Raw genomic sequence first — 26,901 nt, forward strand, 5'->3', positions numbered from 1 at the left:
AATGCTTTGTGAGTATTACAGAGTGGGATCTTTTGAACCTGTTGAACAACTCACATTTCTCAACAGAAGCTGGTTCAGTAGTTATGGGTGTGTCCCAGAAAATGCAACATTAGTAATGCTTTCCAGAATAGGTGGGAAATTGTTTTGAAAATGGCAGTGAGAAGTATGTTCAATGATGCACAAAACTGTTATTTTTCAGTCATTTCAGAATGTGCTTTACTAGATCTGCCTGGCTTTCTGTGGATGTTCTTCAGATGGAATTTTTTAATGGTTTCCATTAGTTTCTCATTTTAACAAGTGTACAGATAGCTGGAGTAATTAGCAGATGAAATGACTTCAGAGTATAAATTCTCATTTGGTTATTGAGGTTATTTTTCATCTCTGTTGTATGCTTTCCTAATTACACGCATACTTCAATACTTACAGTTAGAATTTTAAAGATGTATTATTCAACTACTCCATATCAGGATTAAAAACAACGTGGGCTGACATGTTGTATCATTTCTTCAAAATCTGATAATGTATTTTCTTTCTCATTTAAGCTTAATTATATTTAAAAATATTAAAGCAATAATTATTTTAAGCTGCATGCTTAAATACACCGGCAAAGTTCGCTGTATTTTTCAATTAAACTATTGGTGGTTGGATTGTTTTGATTTGTTTTATTCTTTTCTTGTTAAAACAACACAATCCTCTGTTGCATTTTCAGTGGAACATAGCAGTTCATCTCTGAACCTACATCAGCGTGTCCTGTCATTGGTGGCAGCACTGACGAAAGCTCAGTGCAAAATTTGTAATTTTGTCTTGTTCTCAAGAAATGTCTGAAGACTAAATAAAAAATGCAGAAAACTTTTGGAACAATATGATTTAGATACAGCTTTACTTCAGATAATCTGAGTATATCTTAACAGTGTTGGATTTTTTCCTTGTGAGGTAGTGTCATTAAAACCCAATCTGTGCAAAGCACGTAAAAGATTCATTAACATTGGGAAGAAAAGAGATGTCTGAGCCTTTCACCTGTTAGGTACCCTTTATCTCCAGCTGAGTTTGCCAGCCTTTAATGCTATTTGTCACCTTCCCCAACAGGTATCTTGATATTCCCAACAGGTATCTTGATATTTTTTCCATGGTACCTTTTGTACTTTCAATGGCTTCTGTAATGCCAATAACATGTATTAGAATATTATCCTCTCACACTGGAGGCTTTAAATATTTTAAGGGAGCATTGAGAAAGGTAAAATGTCTATTCCCAGTTTAAGGATGTTGTATATACAGATTTAAGGCCTGTTACGATGATTTTTATATAACTGTTCTTTACAACAAGGGCGTTGCTCATTATTTTCTGTTAAACCAAACACATACAAGGATAGTTCTACATACAGCTTTGCTGTGGTGTTATGGTGCACACTCGTGGGTGGTCTTTACCTATGCAAGGAGGCATCTTGGCTTCTGCTGTTGGATTGTAAGGAATGAAATGGGTTATGTAGACAAGGGCTCCTTTAATGAATGGTGATCATTTGGGCAGGATGGACCTGTCTGGCTGCTTCTAAATGTGAAGTAATTTAATTTTTTGTTAATGGTAAAGCTGTTATATGATTTGCAATAAAGGAATGGTGGGGTCATTCTGTTTGTGCTTATATTTTACATTGATGCTTCTTTTGTAATATTTACATGAATATTCACACTTCTATCTTTACATTTCTGGTATATGTGTTTAAGTGCATACCTATATAAGTGTATGCATCATATTTAATGATATTTTAGCACACTATTGAAAAAGCATAGCATTATTGAGATACTTTTTCATGGTATCTTAAATCTTTCAATCAGAGAGAACTGCATTTCTTGGTATGCCTTTTTTTCTTTTTTCCCCTGTTTGCACCTTTTGGCCTTCCTTAAGGAAATACATTTTGTCTGACCAATCTCTTGGGTATAGATAACCTTGAGCTTCAGTGCTTGCATGAATCCTTCCATGAGCTGCATGCTGTCCTTTAACTTCTTATCATAAGTACAGTCTGCTGCTTCTCCTTGTTCCACTGTAAGGCATCTGTATTTAAAATAGTGGTGATAGTCTCCATTTTGATTGCATGCATTCAAGGCTAAAAAAGTTGTGGTTGCAGTATAACTTACTTTAAAAAAAGCAATTTTTGCAAGTCTCAGGATGGGATAAGACATAACAATTTTTATTTTCCTGGGACTGAGGAAAATAAACATTTTTGTTTCTGTGAATTTAATGGTAATACGGTTTTATTAGGTCATTCTGCATTATGTTGCATTACAGAGGACACGGGGCTTTTACAGATGTGACTTATTGACAGTTTAGGTATCAGATCTAACACAATGAAGTGGCTTATTTGGATCATGGAAAGCTCTAAAATTCTTGTATGAATCTTCATGGTACATGCAACTTTATAATGTTGTTAGTTTTAATGGAAATAGGTGATTGATGGTTTTCATTGTGTGAGAAAGCATTTAAATCTTCCTTTAAATGGTCATTAGTTGCTGATAGGTAGAGGGATTCACTGGTTACTTCATGGATCATGTTTGTCTTACAGAAAAAGCCTGCCCAAAATTTCTCTCCACAGAAATGAACTGTTCTTTTTTCCCCCAAAGTGTTTCAATGTGCAGGGTCTTGTAGGAACTGTGCAATTCCATATGAAAAAGTACATAGAATGTCTGCTTTAGTTACAGTATACATGAGTTACTGGGGGTTTTTTTGGTTCTTGGATTCCTAAGTGACAATGGAAAAATCAATTATGTGATTTTAAATTATTTGTAGTGGGTGTTCTTTGCTGTCTCAGTGCCAAGGATGATATCCATCCTAATGACTGAAGGAGCTTGTGTGGTGGCTGCCTGTCCAGTGTCAGCATCCACACATCTCTGTGTGTATTTAGACAAAGACCCCATTGAGTGTAAAGAGCACATCCCACTCGACACCCCATACTCTGGTCTGGCTTGAGTCCAGTGAGCAGGAAGAAATAGGCTCTGTCAGAATAAGTGTAACTTGGAAACTTCTCCTTTTTCTCTTCCACCTTTCTTAGTAGTGAGTTTATTGCAGTATTCTTTTCATCACCGAGGGCTAAAACAATAGTGAACATGTAACAAGAGCTGCCAGCTTTTTATGTTAGGGAGGCAGGCAGCTCTATGAAGAGAACATGGTTTAAGCTGGTTCAGAAAGGCAGCTTGATCTGGTTTGGGTTGAAGGATACTACACTATCATTATCTAAGCCTCAGAAACTTTTTTTGTGGAAAAGTAGGCTCTTATCATGATCAACAACACAGCAGCAGCAAGCAGCACCTATGTAAATGGCACAGTCATAATTTCAAGAAAAGGCAAGGGATACCTTTTCATGGAGAGAAATCTGACCATGAAGTATTTATAGCAGAAGCTGGCAAATGGATTTTGCGCTGAGAAACTGAAATAAGGAGACTGTAAAAGTGTTGTGGCCTCATTCAGGCAAACCTTAAGCCTTTGGTTGCCTAACAAGAGAGAAAGTGTTTTAAAGTTGCCTGGGGCAAGGAGGACTGGGAGACTCCACCACTGCAAATGGTCACGTAACTGTCAAAGTTACACTTGAAGCATTGACTGCCAAAATAAAAGAAGCGTATTTTTAGGAAATCTGGGAGTAAAGATAAACTCTGAGTAGGAACACTCTCTTTTACTATCCCTGTAATTGTTGCAATTCTGTCAAGAACTTGTAAGACCCTCAAATATTTTCTCCTAAAACTACCACTATGGCTTTGTGATTGCCTAAACTTAAAGGGAAACTAACTTATCATACCTTGTGTCCCATTAGGCACCTGTTGTTCCAAGTCTCAATTCAAGCATGTTTGGCAGCACTGGTCCTACAATGAATAAAATGTAGATTTCATTTTTAGAGCGGTTATAAAGCAGGAATCACTGCAGGGGAAAAGAAAAAAAATATCAATAAGTGGGTGTGGAATTACGCCTATTTGGAATCACATAAAAATATTGATTAATTCTATAAAGTCCACATTTCCTTACATGTCAAAGTGACAGCAACTGATAAAGTAAAAGCAGTAAAACCAGGGTTGTATTGATATGACTCCATCTTGACATTCTCCTAATCCATGACTAGGTTAACTAGGTGAGCAAAATACTTCCAATCTCTTTTCTGTCTAGTTGAGCTGCTTTATTCAGTATATCTCTGCTTCTGAAGATGTAAGGTTCCTTTCTATATAACATAATGGTAAGGAGGCTTTTGCAATTTTGAGCTTTATTAACTGAATTAATGCCTTCAGCAAGAGTACAGATACAGAATGTGTGCCTTTACTGAAAGTACATTTAATTTTTATCACTTTTATGACAGTTCTGCTGTCTTTTGTGTGGAAACAAAATGGATGAAGATAAAAAATCACATAGTTGATATGAAGTTTAATGCTAATGTATCTATATTGTGAATTTTTTTTTTTTTAAGTAGCAAGTAGTGTAATGGCATGATATCTTGAAAGAGTTAGAGAATTTGAAAAGAGAGATCTCTCCTTTGTTTTACATTATCTGGCTGTGCTGAGGAAAAATGCCTGAAAAGTTTTCATTGTGAGGTGGGTGGAATTCTTTCTATCAGAGAATATCAGTGCCCACGGCCTCACTCTTGATGGCATCAAAGCTAATTCAACCTGAACAATCCCGAGTCCATGGGTAGAAGAGAGTAGATTTCTGTAAAAAGATGTGCAAAGCTGCAAAATAATCAGATGTTGCAGTTATTAACAAAGAGCAGACCTGTAAACTTAATGCAATAACTGGCATTTTCTTGGACAGAAAGTTGAACAAGCTCCAAGTATTTTGAGAGATTCTTTTTGCTAGTTCTGAATATTAATTTTTCCCAATCCTACTTGCCATTACTATCATTAGACATCACCTTTGCTGTTGTTATAACAAGAAAACTCCCCACAGTGAAGATCAATGCAGAGTCAGGTAATTATAGTTTATATCTGTGTTAACAAGCTTTCATTATTTTGTAGTCAGCTGGTTCTGTAATGCAACATAGAAGTCTTCTACAACTTTAAAAAAATTCTCATATTTCAAGCTATTTTTTTAGAAAATGTTGAGATCATTCATTGTAGGGAGCAGGCTTTAGCAGTAAAACCAGATGATGGGTGCTCCAGCTATTGGAGTCTGTTGTTGCAGAATGAACTTGTCTAAATTCAGTTTTCCTAGAATGATTATTCAGGAATGCACCAAAATTTTTTTGAGACTGCTGAGAAAATAAATGCATAAAATATACCTGGTTTTCTTATTGTCATCTTTAGGTAGTTATAAAAATTCAGTGTTAGAATTTTAGCATTTCATTATGCATTTAGGGCTTTGACAGCTGATCTTGTTGTTCTAGGTATTTTGACCTTGCTTAGACACTTCACCTGTGAACTGTCAGAGGTGTCTGTGTGTGTCAGACTCCATAGCTGGCAGTCACGAGTATGATTGCTTTGAAAATTTGTATAGATGGGTCGACAGGTTTTGTTTCCTGGATCATTTTAAGAGCAGAAAAATAGGCCTTTTTGTCAACCTCAGTTGTCTGTGCCGAAGGATTTTTACTGTTAAGTTATTTTTTCCTAAGTATCCCTGAGCTTACTGATTAAATTGTACACTCTACCATTTATTGACTAGAAAGACAACAGACATTGTTTAGGTTTACCCATTAAAGTTACTATTTCTCCAGTCCTTCACGAAAGCTTTCTCGTTAGGATGCTGCAAAACACTGAACCAGAGGTTAAGCAACAACCACACTGTGGCCAATTTTATCTTGACAAATTGTGCCACTGCCAAGTCCTCATCAGGCAGACATGATGTGTTCATTTTATGGGGAGAGGTGATGGGTATGGCTAAGGGCAAAGGCTCAGTTTTCATGAAAATAACCCTTGCAGGTAAAAGAGAAAGAAGGAGGCCTGAACCCTGTGTTTTGGATATTTTTCCCTTATAGAAGTATTCTTCAGTTTTCCTTAAAGAAGGAGTGTTTGTCTGTCCCTAGCCAGTAGTTGGGGTGGGATGGTAGAAGGGGGATGGTATAGCTTAGTTCTCTGCATCTGTCCAGTATTGCCCTAATCTTGGCTGACAGTGTGATGATGAACATGACAAATGATTCACTGTGAAAACCAAAGAACCAGTGTAGTTCTTCAGTAGAAGAAATCAGTTGTTGCAACAACAGAAGTTCTTCATACACCTCTGTTGTATGCAGATGGTATATTGATCTTTCATTCCTGGGGAGGGGGGGGGGTCTTCATGAAAATCCAGGATTAAGCTTCAGTATATCTGAGTTTCCCATATGATGCCTGGGCTGAAGTGCTGGAATCCCTCTCCCACCTATTTCTGTAGACAAACAATGGCTTGGCTGTTCCTGTACAAGCCTCCTTCAGACTGACAAACACTACCAGTGTTGAGTTCAGCAGCCACTCACCCATCTGCCAGTTTTGTGTAATGGGAGGTAATTAAAGCCTCTCCTTTTGTTGAAGCTTTACTGGTGCAGTGAGGAACACCAGATTCTTGAGGTCAGAGTCTGAATGCCTGAGGAGGAGCGTGTTGCAGGACAGCCATGGGGCTGTGAGGCTGGAACAAAGGGAGCCTTGGCCTGGCTTCTGCTCCTGGGACTGCGCAGAGATTTTTGCTCAGTGACTGGTTATGACACAAGTGAGTAAACACAAAATTTAGCTTCGGTTTTGTGGTCTTGCAATAAGTACAGTGTGCTAAGTAAAATAATTTTTGAGTGTTTTCTATACGTGGGTATTGCTGTTAATCTATGAACATGAAACACTTCTTCAGCATTAAGAGTCGCCTGAACTAAATGCCATTTTTTCCCCTTAAAAATTGAATATAGCATATATTTAAAATATAACTTATGATTTATATCAGCTAAAATCAGCTGTTCCACTTCTTGACGTCTTTCCAGTTCTAAAAAGACCATCCTTTCTGTAGGGGAATGAATAATGTAGGTTAGCTTGTTTCTGTGGGCATTTATTACAGCCACGCAGAACAGTTCCTGGAGAGGTTTTGCTATTTCTTATTTAGCAGCAGTGAAAATCACAATTATTCTATTTACTTGGCTTACCACTATGGCAAAAAGTAACTCTTTGCACTGTGAGGAGGAAATGTTTGTTTTCTCTGGCTGCTCCTTTCATATGCTGATCCAATTATAATTAAATATGAATATTTACTGAGAAAATGGGACATTTCTCAAGTTTGGTTAAATTGATTTTTTAAATCCAAGATATAGGTGAAGGCGGCCCATCTTGTGTTTTGTGTAATGCTATTCATTATACAGAACTAATAGACAGTGTAGCGAATCAATAAAATATCACCATACATGTCAGATGAACATTAGGGCTGTAAATTCTTCATCAGGCAGAATCAGTAGGGGAAAAAAGGAAACAAAAAGCTAGATCAAAAGCGATGTGGGGAATTAATGTGGAGAAGATGAAAGGGAAGGAAACGAACAATAGGGTTGATGTAAGTGGAGGATTAGGTAAAGCAGAAGCAATCATTTTTTTATGGAACAGATGAAAATAAATTGAGAATAATTGTTATGGGAGGTGCAAGTGGTGGCAAGTTGAAAATGACGTGTATTTAATGGCCTGATGAAAACGAGAGCTTGTTTGTGAATTGTGCCTATGATTCATTTCCAAGGAGTAGTCTTCTAATACTTCTTGTAATACCGAGTGTTGTTCTGTCTGTGGCATTCACACAAGCTTGTTGGATTCTTTCGAAAGTTAAAATACATCATTCAGTGTAGTTTAGCTCCAGATAACAATTTTGTTTAAAATATTTGAAGTCAAGCAAACCTTCCATTCACATCTGCTGACGGTGTATACACAATGCTAGGTTAACTGGCTTGCTTAAAGGAGTGTTTACAGACACAGTTCATTACTTGGGTCTGCAACTTAATTCTGAAAGTTCCTAGAATACAGGATAAACTGAAATTATTATTAGGGCAAAATTGTACCTGTTTGGAAGCACACTGAATTAGGTTAATAATGTCTTAGGAATAAGGGAAGCCTGTTTTCCAGAACTGTGCATCAGGCTGATGTATGGTTCTGTTATGAAGAGTACATTGTGAAAAATCAGGACCTGGTGTTATTGTGTTCCCTGTCCTCTGCTGTATCCCACTGCATGCAGAAGGTAAAGGAGTCAGATCTCATGGTCATGCCACTCTCTCACAGAGCAGCAGTGGTTCTGTAAATTATCAGTGTTCTTGTGCTCAAGAAAGACCACTGAGAAAAATCTGAAGGGACAGTGCTACCTTCTTTCTTGTGTCTTTTTCGCACAACTAGTAGGGGAACTCTGAGCAGGGGGTGGAGGAGCCATTTGTTCTTGAGGGAAATTTGTTGTTCACTGGCTTAAAAGAATTTTCCTGGCGAATCCAAATTTTTTCCCCATAATTCTGCCATACTACTCACATCAGTCAAGAGCTATGATGATTACACCTGTAAGAGATTTTGGAACTTGTTATTCCTGACTGTCCTTTGCCAAAGTTCATCTATAAGTCAAAGCACTGGACATGGTGGTGCCAGAGGGAAGCAAGTGTGATGTTGTGATATTACGTAGATCTGTCACTTATAATTTGGAGACTGTCTCTTTCAACATTTTGCTGTTTTTCATAGCAGTATATTCAAGCTCACTTCAGTCCTTGTTGCTCTGTCTCTGCTGTTCTTAATTCCTCACCACATTTTGAATAATGAGGCCTTGAATTATAGACACACGATGGAACCAAGCTCTTTATAGCCCTCTCCCTGCCATTTATGATGTTTGATTTTTCTCATGTGTGAAGTTACCTTTGTTAAGATGATTTTCTTAGTAGGGCCTCTGTATAGACAGGAACTATGATTTCCCTGCTCTGAAATTGTGTCCCTTGCCTTTTTGACCGTGTTATAAAGTAGTTATTTTATTGAATCCAAAATTAATTTTTCATTTGCTGGTGTTTTCTTTTAATGTTACTGAGCATTTTCCCCAAAGTTTGCAATTTGCTTTTGGATTTTTTTTAAATGTTGTTCAGCTTTTAAACGCTTTTTGTCTTCTACTTAATTTTTTCATTTTGCCTGCTATTTGCACTGTATTATATTTCCTGCTGATATACTTGCATATAACCTTTCAAGGTATTGAGAAATACTAGGACTATCTATTTGCTTTATTTCATTGACCATTTCCTAAATTTTCAATTTCCAGCTACATTGAGTCTCTGTATTTTAGATGCAGCCTTCTGAATGCCTGGGTCTCAAAGAATGCCTTGTGGGGTTTTATTTTTTTTTTATTTTCTGGGTTAAAGCTTGAATGGGGCAAAATCTTTAATGTGGTCTGTTCAGTCTCTGTGGTGTTTCCAACTATTTGCTGTTATACTGTCAAAATTAAATCTTGTTTCTTAGTGAGAATGAGTTTCCCACTTCTTGAAATAAATTGAGATCAGCTGATTGCTCCCCCATATCCTGTCATTGGAGGTAAACTGCAATTGCTTCTACATTGTATGGATGCACTGTCCTTGTGTAGTATGAGGTGAGTGATTTGGACTGACTTATCCCCTTAAAAGCAGGGATGCCCCTGGCAAAGTTTACTATGAAGAAGGGAGCAAAATTAGTTCAGAATCATTGCATTCCTTGCATTGAGCTCTTCTCCAGTCTTCTAAGAGAAGGAGGAATTTCTCTTATGGAGATTTTCTTGGTTCTTTCATCCCTGAATGGAGCATCTCGGTGTTCTCATGCAAGCACCACTTTAAATGACTGGGATAGTGGAGTCTATACGAGGGTACGAGGATCTCCATCTCTTACACAGGATGTTTTCTGCAATGTGTTAAAGCCCAGACAGATTTACTGGGCTTAGGAATTGGGCCCTCATTTTAAAGTTCTTGAAGAAAGTGGGAAAGTGTTATGACTTCGAGGATTTTAAATATGAAAGTGTGAGGATCCACCCATAAACCTCCCACATTTTCCCATCTCATTGATGTTTTACAGCTACACGGGAGGATATGAAATGATGGCTGCTAGAATGAAAGATTCTGTCTTGTCTTCTAAGTTTTTAGAAAAAGTTTATAGAAAATCAGGTGAAGAAATATTAATGGAGTTTCTGAAATGTCCCAAAATGTTTTTAGAGCTAGCACCATAGTACAATTCTATGAAAGATAAGCCTTTTGTGACAAAACCTTAAAAAAAAAAAATCTATACATTTCTCATGGTATTTAAACCAGCAAAGGCAACTGTAGTGTCAGGAAGCCCCTTCTGTTGCTGCCTGAGAATCAGAGTCATGATTGTTGGGTATTTTCTGTGCATTTTCTTCCAATCTGACATCTAATTGATATCTAAATAATATTTCCATAATACCAGTGTTGTAGTAAATATGCAGCTTAATGTATGGTAATTGAATGCTTTATTTTGGACAGTGTAAAACTTGCTCTGTTCTTTTTGACAGCTGTTTAAAATATGTGTATTTTTGATTTGTCCAAAGTCTGAATATTTATAAGGGATTAAAATAAAGAGGTTGTTTAGCAGGTGCTGACTGCAATTTTGTAGCTGCAGTATCATAATCACTTCATGAGGTTTCTCTGTTAAGGAAATTGTCTTTGTTTAATGCTAAAGGATGTAGGTAATCTGTCTCTAATGCCAAATTATTTCAGGGTGTGCACTTCACTTTTTCCCCTACATTTACGTAGATCGGAAAACTGAATGTTCCAAACAACTTGTGGAACAGTTTCCATATCAACTTTTATGTGCTAAAAATGTAATTAAAATTGTTCGACCTAAAATGTAAAAAAGAGCTCAAATTTAATTTATATGGCTTTTAAAAAGAAAATATTGTTTCCTATTTAACTGTTTTTGTTAGCATGGTGGATTTGAATTTACCCCAGTAAAAGTCAGTGGCAAGCCACTGTTGCCTATTTAAATGTAAGTAGCTGGAACCATGAGGAAACACTGAATTTGAAGAGGTATCTATTCACACACATTACTTTTATGCCTTTTGAGTGAATTAATGGTAATCAGTTTGTTAACATAAACAATGCAATCCCATTAACTTCTAAGGTAAATAGCATTAGATGCAAACATCTTTTTTACCTCGCTACATGGCTTGATTTGTTCTGCATATGGAAACACTTTGAAACTTTTTTGCATTTCCTCTTTTGTGTAAGTGGCTTATGACTCTTGTGATATCTCATCTTTTACCTGCTGTGTCAGCTTTCTATCCCTATCCCCTGTGCACTGGCCTGTGTTCTTCCCTTTCCTATTTATCACTGACATATCTGGAGTGGTGACATTCTTATTCCCTATTCTGTGTTTATTTTAAAGCTAAAGGAGGGGTTTCTGAAGAGGGACTATGCTTACTTACTGCTACTACTAATATACTAACTTACTGCTACTACTAATTCCTTACAGTTTTCCCTGCAAGATGGCTGCTGTGTTTTGATAAAAATGAGTATTTTTGTTTTGGTATTGGTTAAATATGCCCAAGAGAGATGATTCAAGTGTGTGGTTGGGGAGCAAGAAATAATAGAATGGATTTGGTAAAGATTCATGATGCTATTACTTCTCAACAGCTTCTGAAAAGTTATCAGATGAAAACACTTGCTTTGGTTTTGAAGTCATTAAACCTTGTAAGTAACCAAACAATGGGAATAGATTTATAGGTATTTTTATTGCATCTAGACTCTTCTTCCTCGATGCTTATTTTTATTTCTAAAATGAAAGTCCGCTTATATCTCCTGGCTCAAAGACAAGGTCTCCTATAAACACTTTTTCTTATACTTGAGAAACATTAGGGTGAGTCTAGCTGTTACAATTTTATTGTTTACCTTAATCCAAATGCTTGGTAGAGCATACAGAAGCGATCTCTTTGGCTATTTGATCAAAGGACATTGCAGATGAGATCAAAAGAGATTTGGCTTTTGTAAGAATCAGGTTTGATTCTATGATATGATTGTTCTGAACCATCTGGGGCAGTTTGGGGAAGATATGCAATAGCAAATATTTTGCATATGAAGCTTTTAGTTGAAGTGGTGAATAACCTTGGAGTGGGTATATTCAAAGGACTGGTGTTGACCTATATCCTGTTGTGACAGCTGAGAGCAGCAGGTTGGAACTGCTGGATGAAATCCATACTCAGTTGCCCACTGTACTTTCTTCTTGTCACTACACAATGTCAAATTAAAGACACTTTTTTATTTTATTTTTTTAACTGTCGCTTATTCTAGCTATTTACTAATTCAAAGAGAATATGGACTTGCTGCCATGGTAGTACAATGGAAAAAGTAATTTAAATCAGTGACAGACTGTGTCCAGTCTGAGCATCCACCCTATATAACTAGGCCGAGGTGGAATGAAACTTCCAAATATAATGAAGTGGTGCTTTTCTTTCTCATTAGCTATTTTGGTGCCTGCTGATTTTGTTGGATCTCTGTATCAAGTTGTAAATGGTGTGTGAAATAAAACACTTCTCAGCTGATGGATATGATCCTCATGATTACAAATGCTCTTCAGATTGCTGTGGTATGTTTTGTTTAGATCAGACATGGAAGTCTACCTAATGCATAATGTTCAGTTTAGAAAGGAGATAGAAAAGAGACCAGTAAGAACCAGTTTTTGATATCCGGGTGGTAGTACTGGGAGTTCCTCACTGGCCAGTATTAATTCCCACCCCTCTCCTAATTATGAAACAAAAATTAGAGACTTGAGACTTACACTTGACTTGTCAGCAGCGCGTTGGCAATCAATGCAGTAATTCATTAATTCTTGACTCTAAGCTTGAGATCCTGCTTCTGGTGATACAGTCTATTTTAAAAAAAGTAAAATCTGTCTTAGCTTGCGTGTCCTTATTACATAGCTTTCACTGAATCAAATGAATATTCACTAAATGAATATATGTATTAGGTGAATACTTAAAAAGAAAGAAATGTATTTCATAATGTGGTTTTTCTGAAAGGGCAGTATGAATTTTAGTCTGTCGTGTTTTATAGTGGCACTTTGGTATGATAATGTCATTCTACTCTTTGAGAATTTATACTGTCAAATGGGATAGGGCTTGGGGATCTCTGTGTGCCTCTGAAGTTAAAGGATGGAAACTTGGCAGCTCAAAGTAATTTTGGAATGAGGCTTGCTTAATGATTTCAGTATATAGACATGAATAATGATTCAGTAGCTACTAAACCAGCTCTGTCTACCTTATCACAATCTGTTAATCTATGTGTTTTTACCTCCCAGCATTTTTACCTCCTAGTCACCCAGACCCTGTCCTTGGTCCCTATGCTAAACTCCTTTTCAAGATAGAAAACAAGAATATCCTCAACAGATTATGCTATCAAACAAGGAAAGCTGAGTGCAATGCAGCTTTCAAAGTGTCAGCTTTCAAAGTGTCCACTATGCACACGATAGCAATACTGTTTGAACCACCTGCACGATTTTCCAGCCACCTAGGAGCAATATCTGTAGCCAGATTGGAGCGTATTTAGCTGCAGAGCTGCAGTGCCAGTGCATTTGTCTCTGTAGAGCAAAGTGAAAAGGAAAGCAAGTCATGTTCGTTCTTCTTTTCCACACTGACATGATAACAATAGGCACCCATATTCCCCAAACCAGCTGTACCTTTTGTGTCTGAAGCTGTTGGCAGCAGATGTTAATTACTGTTAAATGTTGTTTTATTTTCTTGATGTATTTTTAACTTCTGCCCCCCCACCCCTTCTTGAGCCTTAGTGGGCTCAGGCAGGTTGCAAGTATGAGATGTCATTTTAATAATGACTCTGCAAGGAAACCTGAAGGAGTAAAACAAAGCATTTGCTGCAGTGATGTGTTTTTGTTGCATACAGCCTCTCTACTAGGTTTTGCAGAGAGGATCACTTCCCTGGTGAATGCTTGAAGAAAGCCCTTGCTGATTAGAGGTGAGGAAGGCCATCACTTCTCCCTCTCCTTTTGTTTTGATTCTGTTGTTGTTAAGCTGAGGAGCTGATGCCTGTTGTGTGCTCTTTTCCTTGGTCTCTATGCTGGCATGCTCCCATTTCTAAAGTGAGATCTACCAAAGCAGCTAATGGTAATTTGCATCTATAAGTGCTACTTTAAAGAAAAGAGAGATAATTTCAATGTGTGCACATGTGTTTGATTTATTCTAGTGGTTATGTGCTATTTGCTGCTCTTGTGATTGAGGACTGCCCATTCTGTGAATGTGCTTAATACTTTGAAAACTTGAAAGTTATGATGGCACCCCACACAATGTCAAAATGTGCATTTGAAGTAAAAGCCCAGCAATTCAGCTCATCTAGTCTTGTTCATAGCAGGTAAAAGGCTGCCTTGATGACACTTAGAGCAAATGAATTTCTCTCCTGCAGTCATGCACTGAATAAATTGCTTGATCTAGTTCGGTACAAAAGGACATGATCTATAAATAGTTAACAGAGCTTTCTTCAGGACAAGTGATCTATAGACTGGAACTCTCTCTTGGGGTCTTTTAAAAAAGTAAGTGCTGATATGAACAAAAGGAAAGTTTGTTTAAAAAAAAGGCCTTTTTAATGAGATTGAAACTCACATACTTTAACTTCCTTTTGAAAGCATCTGGCCAACCACTTCAAAAGTCCAAAAGGCTAACCTTACAGTCACTTGAAGAAAAGAAAAAAGGTCAGTCTGCTAATCTGATGTGAATATATTGTCAATAATTGAAAATACAAGATAAAACAGCTGGTTAATTTGAATCAAAGAAATTGCTGTCATATAAGCATCAGTGAATTCAATTTTTACAGTTTTTGGCTTAAAAGAACTTCTTTTTATGACACTTTTATACATTTGTCTATATACCATGCTGTTGGCCACAGGGTCTCTCTCTGTCCTATATTCTCTTTCATGCACTTTTTTGGGCAACTAATATTGCAGGTTTTTAGACTGTTGGTGTTTGTAATTAGCAAAACTTCTAAGACATTTATGTGTGCTAAAGGAAGTGTCCATCTACCAAATTTCATCATGTGGCATTTTTAAGAAGGAAGAACAATTCTATAAAATCATAGATTTGTTAGCATTGAAAAATATCTCCAGGATCAATGAGTCCAACCTTTACTCGAACACACCTTGTCAGCTAAAGCATAGCACAAAGCCAGCTTTTCCAGGAGTATGCTGTGGGAAACAGTACCAAAGGCTTTACTGTAGTTCAGGTAGGCAATATCCACAACCTTTCCCTCATCCACTGGATGGGTCACCTGGTCATAACAGGAGATCAGGTTGGTCAAGCAGGACCTGCCTTTCCTTAACCCATGCTGGCTGGGCCTGATCCCTGGTTGTGCTGTGCATGCCATATGATCACACTCCAGATTATCTGTTCCATAACCTTCCCAGGCACTGAAGTCAGGCTGATTGGCCTATCCCCAAAATCCCCAGATCCTCCTTCTGGAGGATCCCCAGATCTTCCTTCCGACCTTTTTTTTATCCAGGCATCACACTGGCCAACCTCCAGTCACCCAGGACAGGCTCAGTTCACCATGACTGATGATAAATGGTTGAGAGTGGCTTGGTGAGCTCTTGCAGCAGCTCCCTCAGTACCCCCGGTGGATCCCATCAGCCCCACGGAGCTGTGAGTGTCTCAGAGGCACAGCAGGTCACAAACTGCTTCCTCCTGGATTGCCGGGGCTCTGCTCTGCTCCCTGTCCCTGACTACCAGCTCAGGGGCTGGTTGTCCTGAGGAAAACCTGTCCTTCTGTTAAAGACTGAGGAAAAGAAGGTATTAAGTACCTCAGCCTTTTCCTCAGCCTTGGCTACAATGTTCCCCTCAGCATCCAATAAAGGATGGAGATTTTCCTTGGCCTTCCTTTTTGTTGTTAATGTATTTATAAAAACACTTTTTATTATATTTCACAGCAGTTGCCAGATTGAGTTCTAGCTGAGCTTTCGCCTTTCTAATTTTCTCTCTACATGATTCATGTACTCTTCCTGAGTTTGCTGCCCCTTCTTCCAAAGGTCATAAACTCTCATTTTTTCCCCTGAGTTCCAGCAAAAGCTTCCTGTTCAGCCAGGCTGATCTTCTTCCCTGCCACCTTGTCTTTCAGTACGTAGTGATGGCCTGCTCCCACACCTTTAAGATTTCCATCTTAAAAGTATGTCCAGCCTTTCTGGACCCTTTTTTAATAAGGGTGGTTTCCCAAGGGACTCTGAATCATTAAGTTCTCTTTCACTGAGTTGGGAGCAGTCATCTTGAAAGTGCTCTCAATATGGATTTCCCTGCCTGTATGACCTGTGCGTGTAAAGTTGGGGTTTTGGTGGCAGTGTGCATGCAGAACTGGATGGTGATGGTGACAAAGCAGCAGGCTGGTGTGAATGTCAATTCTGTGTGTCTCCAGGACACATCTAGCACCAGGACTAGCACCAGCAAGCACAGTGTGTGTACATATGACTGGACAGAGCTTAAGAAGCAGATATATGTCTGTGAGTGCTTGGAGGCTAGAAGGCCTCTCTCTTAACTAGAGAGAAGAAAGAGCCATCTATTTAGAAATTTGCCATCTATTTAGAAAGTTTTTGGGAGAGCAAATTATTCTGTGCCTACAGAGAAACTGAAAGCTAAGTATCCATACTAGGAAATCACTTGAGCAGGTGAAGGTCACTGGATTGATCAATTGAAAAAAAATTAAAATAGTGTAGTACAGTCCCCTGATCTAGGTGAGGAAGTCGACTAAGACTTCTGTAAACAACTGAAGGAAATCTCTGTCACAGGATGTGCTGGTCACCCCCTGTGCTGGGGAACCTGACATCTTCTGGAAGGGCAACATATGGGATGAATGGTGGAAGGTTTCTGAACGGTGTTTGGGATAACTATTTGATACTGGTACTGGATAGATGAACTGGTGTTGACACACCCAGATCTGCAACTCACTTCCAAGGAAAAACTGGCTGAAGAGGTGATACCAAAGATAGTCTTGGCTATGACAGCCATTAAATAAATGGCTGTTGTTTAGGATCCTGAAGGAAACGAAGAAAAAGATTAGCAGGGCATAGATCCTGGACACCAGGCTAGTGGATGTCAGTGCATTCTTTATTTGTGCAAGGTGCTCCACTTGTGTTGGGACAACTTCAGGTATCAGTACAGGCTGGGGGATAAATGGATTGAAAGCAGCCATGCTGAGAAGCATTTGGGGGTGCTGCTGGATGAGAGGCTTCGTGGGAGCCACCAGTATTGTGGGCTACATCAAAAACAGCATGGCCAGCATGTGAGGAAGGTGATGCTATCTCTCTACTCCACTCTGGTGAGATCCCATGTGAAGTGGTGTCAACCTGACAGACTTCTATGATAAATTGACAGGATTTATGGTCTAGGGCAGAGCAGTGAATGTCATTTACCTTGACTTTAACAAGTCTTTGTCATGATCTTACCCAGCAAGATGAAAAGCCAGTTGAGTGGTCAGACTTAGTGGGCCATGGTTAATGGGTGGTACTCTGCTCAGAGGTCACCAAGGGACTGTCAGGGATTGTGACCAGTTGTGTTCAACAGCCTTATCAGTACCTGGAGGCAGCAGTGGGAGTGCACAGTCCTTAGATCTACAGAAGACAGAATTGGAGAAAGTGCTCAATGCAGTCAAGGGCAATGCTGCCACCCAGTGGGACCTGGGCAAGCAAGAGGAATGGGGTAATGGGAACTTTGTTAAACTGACCAAAGTCAATGTCTGTCTTGTAGACACAGTATTTGATGTGGTCTGAGTTTTGAGTAGCAGGATCTAATGACTTCCCTCTATCTGCAGACTACGCCTCTGTTAACAGCACAGGGCACTGATAGCAACTTTTGGTGCCAGGGCATGCTGCTGCCTCAGTCACGTCCTGCTGACACGTCTGCTCACATCTCCAAGTCCTTCTCCACAGAGCTGCTCCCTAGCCAGTCAGGTAGCAATGTATCTTTGCGATCGATTCATCCTTCTCACATGTTGGACTTAAAAATTAGTCTTGAATTTCACAAAGTTTTCATTATCCCTTTCCTCTTGCCTGCCTAGGTCCCCCCATGATGGCAGCCCTGCTCTCGAGTGTTTCACCCAATTTTGTGCCATCAGTAGACTCGATGAGAGTATACTGTCACCTCTTCCAGGATGTGGTCCTGGAAAACATCAAACGCTTTGGGAGTAATCAGACCCTGAGTTACTATCAAATGCAGTCCAAAGAACAGCAGATAAAGCATATACAAGAAGAAGCTTAACTAATAAGAACTGCTCACATGGGAAATCTTACTGGGTTTCTTTGCATTTATGCATAATTCATTTGCATTTATGAATGACAACACGTGAAGCACTATTTGGTTGCTGCTATTTCCTAATGTGGCAAATATGACTCTGATTTTGTTCAAGGTTTTTAAAGGCAATGTGGGGAAGTTAGAGCAAGTTGTATAAGAAGACACAATTGTTTCCAAGACAGCTCTGCAAATTACCACATGTTCTTACAGGCTCCAGGTAGCCAGTAATCTTCATGATAAGGAAGTGTGTTGTGATTATTTGCTATGGGAATATATAGATGCAAGATAGTGTTTGAACTCTTCTGCTGTGAACTTTTTTACATTAAAAACTAGCAAAATATTTTACAAAATGCCTGGGGTTTCATGCATCCTGCTTCTAAAGGAAGTCTTGGGCTCATCACCCCCATAAAGACTTTCGTCACATTCTTGAGATTGCATGGGACTGCAAAAGGTAACCACTGAAAGAAGACAGTTTTCACTTGCCTTTTCTCTTCCATTCCTATGTGCTTCTCTGTTGGCTAGGCAGTAAATTAGATGAGAATTTAATGCATTTTGTGAAAGCGGGGAACCAAAAACTGCTTTATCCAGCTCAATTTGGCTTAGTCTGAGGTCACTGCAGGCTGTTACTGAATACTGCTGCCTGTGGCTGGACCTTCTATTGCCACACTGTGCTACAAGTTCTCTGGTCACGCCCTCTTCTGCACAAGAGGCAATACCTATCCTTTACCTGATTTGTAAAAATGTGAAGAATCTCCTTGCTGTTTTGGCATGGATGGTGTGGTTAGCAGTGATGGAGATAAGGAGTCTTCTGCTTGAGACAGTTACTTTTTCCACAGAAGAGGAGAGCTTTATGTAGGTTTTGTAGCCTCAAACATATAAGCTACCTCTCGTTTACAAAAGTTATGCTTGCTGTTATTGTTCCTTCCTTGCAGGAATGATTTTAAGGTTCACTTTGTAGAGCCCTTGCTGCCCACTGGTGTCTTAGATTAATGCCAGTTGAAGGGAGTGGAGGCTATCACAGTGAATATTCATATATATTTTGTGAAGAGTCATGTCTGTTTTCCTGAAAAGTGCCTCTTCATGGGCAGCTGTCTTGATCAGAGAAAGACTTCAGCAAGGCAGGTCTGCATGCAGAGGGTGATTTTTCATTTTGTAGATCTGACTGATTAGAGAATGTCATCACTTCTGTTACAGTAAGAGGTAGAATTAAGGGCTGTAAGTCCTATGGCTGAGGGTGGCATAGCCAAGTCGTTAGGGCCAGGACTCTTGAGTTAAACACCATGCTGAGAGGCAGAATTGAAACCATGGGATTAAATCAGCAGACTTAAGTTAGTCAGACTCAGGGCTGGCATGAGGAACTTCAGGCATAATGTTTTGAAGGATCAGGCAGGAAACAAATGCTTTAGCTGCCCTCTGGTCTCCTGGAAAACCACCTTCATTTCCAGGAGAAAAGAAGTGACATGTGCCAGATGTACGCGAGACTTTGCATTAGTAAATTAACAGGGCTATAACACTCAGGCTTGTGCTGCCTTCTTTAATTGCCTGACATGCACACAGAATGCCAAATTATGTTCTCTAAAGGAAACTGAATGCAGATTATGCTTTGCAGCTCTTTGCACTATTGGTTAGCTGGTACATATCATGCTGAACATCAGGAACTCACTCCACAAGAGGTGAAGGGGCTGCTACTTGTGTAGTTCAGGTGCATGCCAGTGAAAGTCTGCAAAGTTGTGACAGTGGGGTAAGCTGTTGACCTTTTTCTAACATTGTGTCTTGGACTTGTCACTCTTCTTTCTGAGACCTCTTTTACAGTAGCTTTTGAATTGGAAATAATTGTGAAGGACTGTGGCTGCTTTTGTCTTTTATGTTCTCACATAGGAACAAACAAACCTTTTAAAAAGGAATATTTCACTACCACCATGTCACATGGGTGTAGTGCAACAATGCAAAAATAGTGTAGATGCACAGACACATATGTGTATACTTGGAACTGAGTAGTTAAGGGTAAAGCTACACTATATAGGTGTGGTAAAGCACAATGTGACCCACTGCAGGAGTGAATTGACTGGGATGTTTTCCCTGCAGTTTGAGTGTTAGCATCCATTGAATGGTGATTTGTTCTTGGCTGTCTTAGGAGCCAAGAAACAAAGCAACATGGGTAGTCAATGTAATGTCGTTGGTTAATCCCCATGTCCCCCCCACACCCTGAACCCCCACGCCTAAAGCAAAAAGGTCCTGGGTTTATTGCAGTATTTATTAGGTCCTGTTATGATATCTATTGCTAGAGGAGGAGTGAAGGCAAATGCAAACTTCTGACAAGTTCTTCTACCATTTTCTCTCTTCCCTTATTTCTGCCTGCTAGCCACGCTAGGCTGTTGGCTGTTGAGTTGCAGAAAGAATGTTTGCTCTATTAGATAAAGTATTGGTTTGATTTCAATCCCCACCTGGTTTTGGCACACTGTGTCCCATCTTCCCCTCCACCCCTGCCTTTTCCCTCACTTATAGTAAAAGAAACATGATCACTACATGGTAAATATCTTATCCTTGGTCCTTGTTCATTTTCTCTGATATCTTGATGTCCTTTGTCATCCTACCTATCAGAGCATAGGTAGCCACATTTCCTTGGGATTCTCTTGGCTTCGCATCATTAGTTGGTTACACATTGTGCTAGTAATGCACAGGTAGTGCATAGACCATTAATTTAAGAGTTAAACTCAATGATCCTTGTGGATCCATTCCAACTGGGAATATTCTGTGATTTCTGTCATCTTCCTCAGTTGCACATACCATAGTGAGCTGCAGGTGAAGGCAGCTAAGACCCTGTAGCTCCATTCTGTGAGAAGTCTGCTGCAGTTTATGGGATAAGCATTAGTTCATATAACCCTTCCCCTGACCCTCTTAATCTTTTTTGAGTAGAGAAACCATAATAGTGGCAATATGTTATCTGTACTGTACTGTACCTGTACTGTTTCTCTATTGCACATAAGCAGCCTGGAGTGCCATGGATTGTTTAGATTTAGCATCTGCTTGCTCTCTCCTTTCAGGGTGGTTTCCACCAGAAATGTTTGATATTAATGTAATCTGGAATCAAGAACGGAGATACTTGTATAGATCCTTGAGAGGGATTTTGGACAGGTCATTTACCACTGTGACAAAGAGGCTTACTCCTCTTTTGCTCATCTGTACAGTGACAAAAGAGCTAATGATTAGAGTGAGTTTGTTGCGGAGGTATTGACTTGCATCCTGCCCCTGGAACACCCTTTTCTAGAACTGTAGAAAGCACCTATAGATTTTCTCTGAGGCTGCATGTAAATCCTACACTGCTACAAGCTGTATGGTGTATACTTGAAGGATTTTTTGGTGACCAGTAGCCTGGTCTGCTTTGATGGTGCCTCGCCTCTGTCCCTGGAGACACATGGTAAGTGATGTTTTCAGACCCAGACTCCTGTGCAGACAGTCTTTCTCTGGTTTTAGCAATAGCAACATTTAAAGAATTTAAATAATTGCCTTACTGAAGTTCACTTTGTAATCACAGAGGATTGAGTCAGAGCACTGGATTTGCTTTTCTCCATTTGGAAAAGTCTTTTTGAGATGTTTCTCTTGTTCTCAATAAAGACAGTATTTGCCGATACACATTTGCTGAGAGTGGGCTGGGTTCACCAGAGTGTTCCAGCTGCTCTGCAGTGCTCTGGAAATGCAAACCAGCTGCAGGTCTGGCTTAACTCAAGCCAGGTTTGTGGCTGGTTTGCATCACTGGAGCAGTGTAAAGTACCTGAAGCATGCCAGCTAATCTGGCCTATTGGTGAACCATTATAAATGACTTGTTTTTCTTCTTGTTCTTTACATGTAACTTTATTTATAGTCAAAGCCCATGGAAATTGCATAGATTGTATCGCTAAGGCAAACTTTGTGTTCTAAACTAAAGTCTATAAAATTAGAGTGTTTTTAAGGCAGAACTGTTTCTTCTTAACTGAAATTTATCAAATTACACACTGCTCCTCTGCACTTCTCTGTTACGGATTTCTTTTAAGATACTTCTTATTATTAAATCAAATAATGATAAGTCTGAGACCTAAAAGAGTAGGCTTTATAAGTTTTATTTTGCAGAAGGTGTGCTCAGCTTTTATTCTAAATGCATTTAATTTTTTTCTAGTTCATTGAGAATGTATGCAGTAGTTGTGTCATTATCACTATTGTTTGAAATTTACTAATTAGAAAAATACTTTGGAGATTTTGAGAGAGGAAGGAAATTAGCCAACCATGATTTTTCTTCTGTTTATAGTAAATAATAGTTATCTACCTTCAATAGAATAATGAGTGTTCAAAACATGCCATAAACATTAATCATTAGTCCATATGTAATATTTTTTTTCATAACTATCTCTTTCTCTGAGACTGTTATAGTGTTGAATGTATGATGTGTGTTTTTAAACAGTATAATACAACAGAAGAATGATAGAAGTGTCATTACAGCTACTCTGATCTACACTTTTTTCAGAAACCACAATTTTTGCTCTTCACCTAGAAATTTTTTTGCATAACTAATATGGTATGATTTAAAAAAAATAACACTTTCTGGATAAGCATATTGGCATTCAAGTCAGAAATTGTATTTCTCTGATCAGCTGTATATTGAAAGAAAGCATGTCAGAATTTGTGAAGTTTTTCTAGACTTTGAGGCAAAACGCTGAAGAATTAATTACTGCCTCGTATTAATTAAGATAACAATGCAAAGCCCTTCATTAGAAGCATAGGAAAAGTTCTTCCTTGGTCCTTGGAGAGAATATTATATGCAAGCCCTGTTGTGTGGGTTGCAAGGTGTCACTGGAATTTATATGCATTACTTGTCTAATTGCAGTAAATGTAGCATGTCCAGATAGGTTTAAAAGTTGGATGGCTGTTTGTTACTTGCTGGAAATCACTTGAAACCTTGCTACTCAGAGGCAGCTGTTCACAGGTCCTTCACCTCTCCCCAGAGATAGCTGGAAGACTCTGTTGTTGGACCCTGTCTTTTATGGCAGAAGCAGTAAACATGACAGGTTGTTTGGGAGCCATCTGTTTTAAAATGGTTGCTGCTTTGTATGCAGTAATGAACTTGAGATCAGTTTTCTGTCTGTCTTCATAGTAACAGCCTTGTTTGGTGTCACAACAGGTGGAAGTTGATGGGATGAAACTAAATGTGACCAGCGAGTGGAACCTGGCTTCACCCTTGTTGTCTGTCACCATTGATGGCGCTCAGAGGACGATACAGGTAATCTCACCAAAACCTCTTTGGGCATGCAAATAATACTGAAACGTGGGGTCTAGACTTGCTGCATCATAAAAATTATGTGATGTTGTACAAAGAGCAGAATATTTCTACTTTGAGACAAATACACTCCACTAAAGCCCTGAATGCACTCAAAGTTACTTACCTAGAGTTTTTAATGTCTTGCTTTTAATGAGAAATTCGTTATTTAGACAGAAGTTTAGCCCAGCTTATAGGCTCTCTTTATTTAGTGGCTTGTGAGGAGACAGAGTTTCTTAATCATATAAAAATAAGAAATGGTTTACTGAAAAAAAACAACCAAAAAAACAGATCAACTGAAACAAAATTTTAAAAAACTCCCTCCTAACCTAACCCACAACAAAATCCCACATGGGGACCTACAGTAAAATGAGTCTCTCTCTCTCATGTTTGGATTGTGTGATTATTACACTTCTGGGCCTTTCCAGTTTGAAAGTCACAGGGCAGAGCATCTCCCATGTAACATGTTTTTTTATATACTTATGAGGAATATGATTAGTTCCATGATTTGAGAAGATAAACATAGAAAACATCCCAAACCAGTGTGCCTCTAAGAAAAGAAGACTGAAAAGCTTAAAGTGGTTGTATTTTCTTTTCTTCTGAACACTTATGTCTTTGAAACCAACTCCACACACCAGAGAATGCTTTTCTAAATGTAACCTCAGTCAGGATTTATATATTTCTTGACAAATTATTTATTTACAAATATCTATTGATCCTGGCAATAATGAAAAACAAATCAAAACTTACTGCAAATATTCTTCTAAATACAACAGTATCTATTTCCTATACATTTATCAGTGATACAATGGTCATATTTCTCATAATTTACAATGAAATGCACAAATTTAGTTTTTCATTTTTGCCCCTGGTAAATTACCCAACTGGAAAATACTATTTTTGCTGTCATTGAATTTAAAAGACTGCAACTTGAAAATAAAAAAATCATTGTATCTTTCAAGGTTAGTATTGCCTGAGAGTGAAATTTTCATTATGTTCCCAAGTAAATTCTGGACTTAAGTTCTGTAGATTTCTTGGGAGGTTTATGCCAGCTTCAAGGAGTGTGTATATCTAAAATAATTTTCTATTTTTAAGTGTGTTTGTTTATTTTTTTACTGTTTGAATATGGTTCCATTTTGGTGCCATTTTATAAAGTACACTCCTAATTTTGAACAGGAAAAAATACCAGTGTATGAATCTATAAAACCTGCCTAGGTGAAAAGCATTTAGAATGGATAACTGTGTTCACAAGACCTCATTGCAAATTATATTACTATATGACTGGATATATAACTAAAAGTAGTAACAGCATTTAGCTAATAAGAGTTGAATTGGCAAAAATTAGTTTCAAAATTAATGATCATATGATCTGAAGAAGCTTTCTTCTAGGAGCTGACCAGCAGTAGTGTTACTTGCACTCCCTGAGTATGACCAAACCCTATGAAATACTGCAGATCTAGCCACAGCAACACGCAACGAGCTGGACTGCATGGTATCCAGCCAACAGAATGTGGAATAAGCACATATGTTGTTTCCTTCTCAGATTTTATCTGCCTTTGCTTTTAGCAAAGAAACTCAATAGTTTCAGAAGTTATTAATCTTTTGGTGTATATATGTAAATTTATGGGAACCTTAAATTTGACCTTTCATAGTCGCTCACTGGAATCAAAATTGGTTTTTTGGTTATATATTTCTGTAGACTTGCCCCACTGCAAGAACCAAATTAGACAAGTGTATTCCTGTAGGTCAATTTGTCTCCAAAAGCAATTGACCCCTGAGTCTTGAAGTATCTTCTTTCTGCAAAACTTAGCCCTAGAGCCATTTAAGCAACAAATATAGATGAATCAAATAATTCCAGCTGTGCTTTGTTAATTTTCAGCAAATCTAATTTTTCTTCGTAGTTGGTTTCATTCTTCTAAATTTGCTCAACCAAATACAATCTTTGTGAATGCTGTATTCCTTTGAAGGCCAGATTTATACACCTTTGGCTCAATCCTGCAGTCTGGCCACAATCTAGCAAAGCACTTAAACAGAAACAGGGAATAAAGAATTTTAAATTTTTTTGGTTTGAAATATATTTATGTAATTACAGTCTAGACACTCACATTTTTGCATATGTGTTGCATGTTTAAAAACAAGTAGTTAGCATGCTTCTGTATTTTCACTCTTCTGCAAAAGGCTCAATGAGAATTAGAGCAAAGCAGAACACCAACTCTGCTGCAGAGCTATGAAGGGCCTTTGAGTTTAAAACCCACATTTTCTAGGACAGTTTCTAGAGAATGGGACCCGAGTGCCTGTGGAGAAGTATATGCCCTGGTCACAGTCTGTCTAGGGCATACCAGGGCACAAGAAGGATGTGTGGCAGCGCCCCTCCTCCTGCTTTTGTTTCCTGTGTGAGGAAGCCCATCTGTGTGCAGCAGATGGGAGCTGCAGAGTGCCTGGCCAGGTCCCCAGATGAGAGTGGGACCAGAACCCTGGGGTGTACTGCAGGTCCTGTGGCTGCAGCATAAGGGCTCTGAAATCATTGCGCTGCTCTGGGTTACTGTGAAATCCATAGGATGTTATACAAAGTGGTGAAGTGGTGAAAACTTGGGATCATTTGAGCAAGAGACTTCTGAGATACAGTTTCCAGGGGGGATGGGAGTGTGGGCAGACCCCATGGCATTTCTTGTAGTACTCAGATTTCATCATGGGGGATTTTTTGTGGCTGTTTTGAGTAGTTTCTCAGCATTTTCTCTACTTAGGACTAAACTCTACCTCTCATTTGGTGAGGCTGAATTTAACACATCCTGAAGTATAGGATTTTGTTCAGCAAGCAAATGATATTTTCTTGTACAGAAATACTTCACCAAAATGGTTTCCCATACTTGTTTCAAAAGATTTTAGCGACTCAGAATTCGACTTACACCTACATATTATGAATTTGGACTTTGCTGAAAATCAAAGTCCAAATTCATAATACGTAGGTGAAAAAAAACTATATAGGAATATAGTTACAATACACCTTCCTCACACTTGAAGGGATTGGGTTTTATTTAATTGCAAATGTATGTTTTAAATACTGATATAGATAAAACAGGATTTGAATATTATATTACCTTTTAGGAAATATTTAGAATATAAATAAATGCGTAAATTAGGGTCTTAATGATTCCTGTGAAGAGTGAGGGGAAAAGTGGAGGCTGATTTGAGTTGTGGAAAAGAAAAATAATTCCAGTGGAAACTGGGAGAATGGTGGCTCGGTATGGTATCCTGGAAAGTAATAAGTTGGAAGAAAGACAACAGACATATTTTGGGACAATTAGGGCATTTTCACTTCTCTGTCTCTCCTCCCATATACAAGTAAGCTAGATTTCAGTGAGCTCTATCCCCACAGAAATTTTCTGTGGCAGGTGGAAGGAAGGAATAAGCTGTCTTTTTCCATTGAGTTTGAACATCTTCTGTTCCTCAT

The 26,901-nt window shown here is 38.6% G+C and overlaps 1 protein-coding gene across 10 annotated transcripts in view; it reads left to right on the plus strand.

The window, feature by feature from the left end:
- The window catches only part of PCCA (propionyl-CoA carboxylase subunit alpha), a 270,129-nt gene that overhangs the window by 176,652 nt on the left and 66,576 nt on the right, over positions 1–26,901 (plus strand). For all 10 annotated transcript variants that reach the window (XM_068182524.1, XM_068182532.1, XM_068182527.1 and 7 more), the window contains one exon: positions 23,316–23,414. In XM_068182524.1, the coding sequence (XP_068038625.1) occupies positions 23,316–23,414 (99 nt within the window). The remainder of the gene's footprint in view (positions 1–23,315; positions 23,415–26,901) is intronic.

This window comes from Anomalospiza imberbis, chromosome 2 (assembly GCF_031753505.1).
Source record: "Anomalospiza imberbis isolate Cuckoo-Finch-1a 21T00152 chromosome 2, ASM3175350v1, whole genome shotgun sequence".
Classification (NCBI taxonomy): domain Eukaryota; kingdom Metazoa; phylum Chordata; class Aves; order Passeriformes; family Viduidae; genus Anomalospiza; species Anomalospiza imberbis.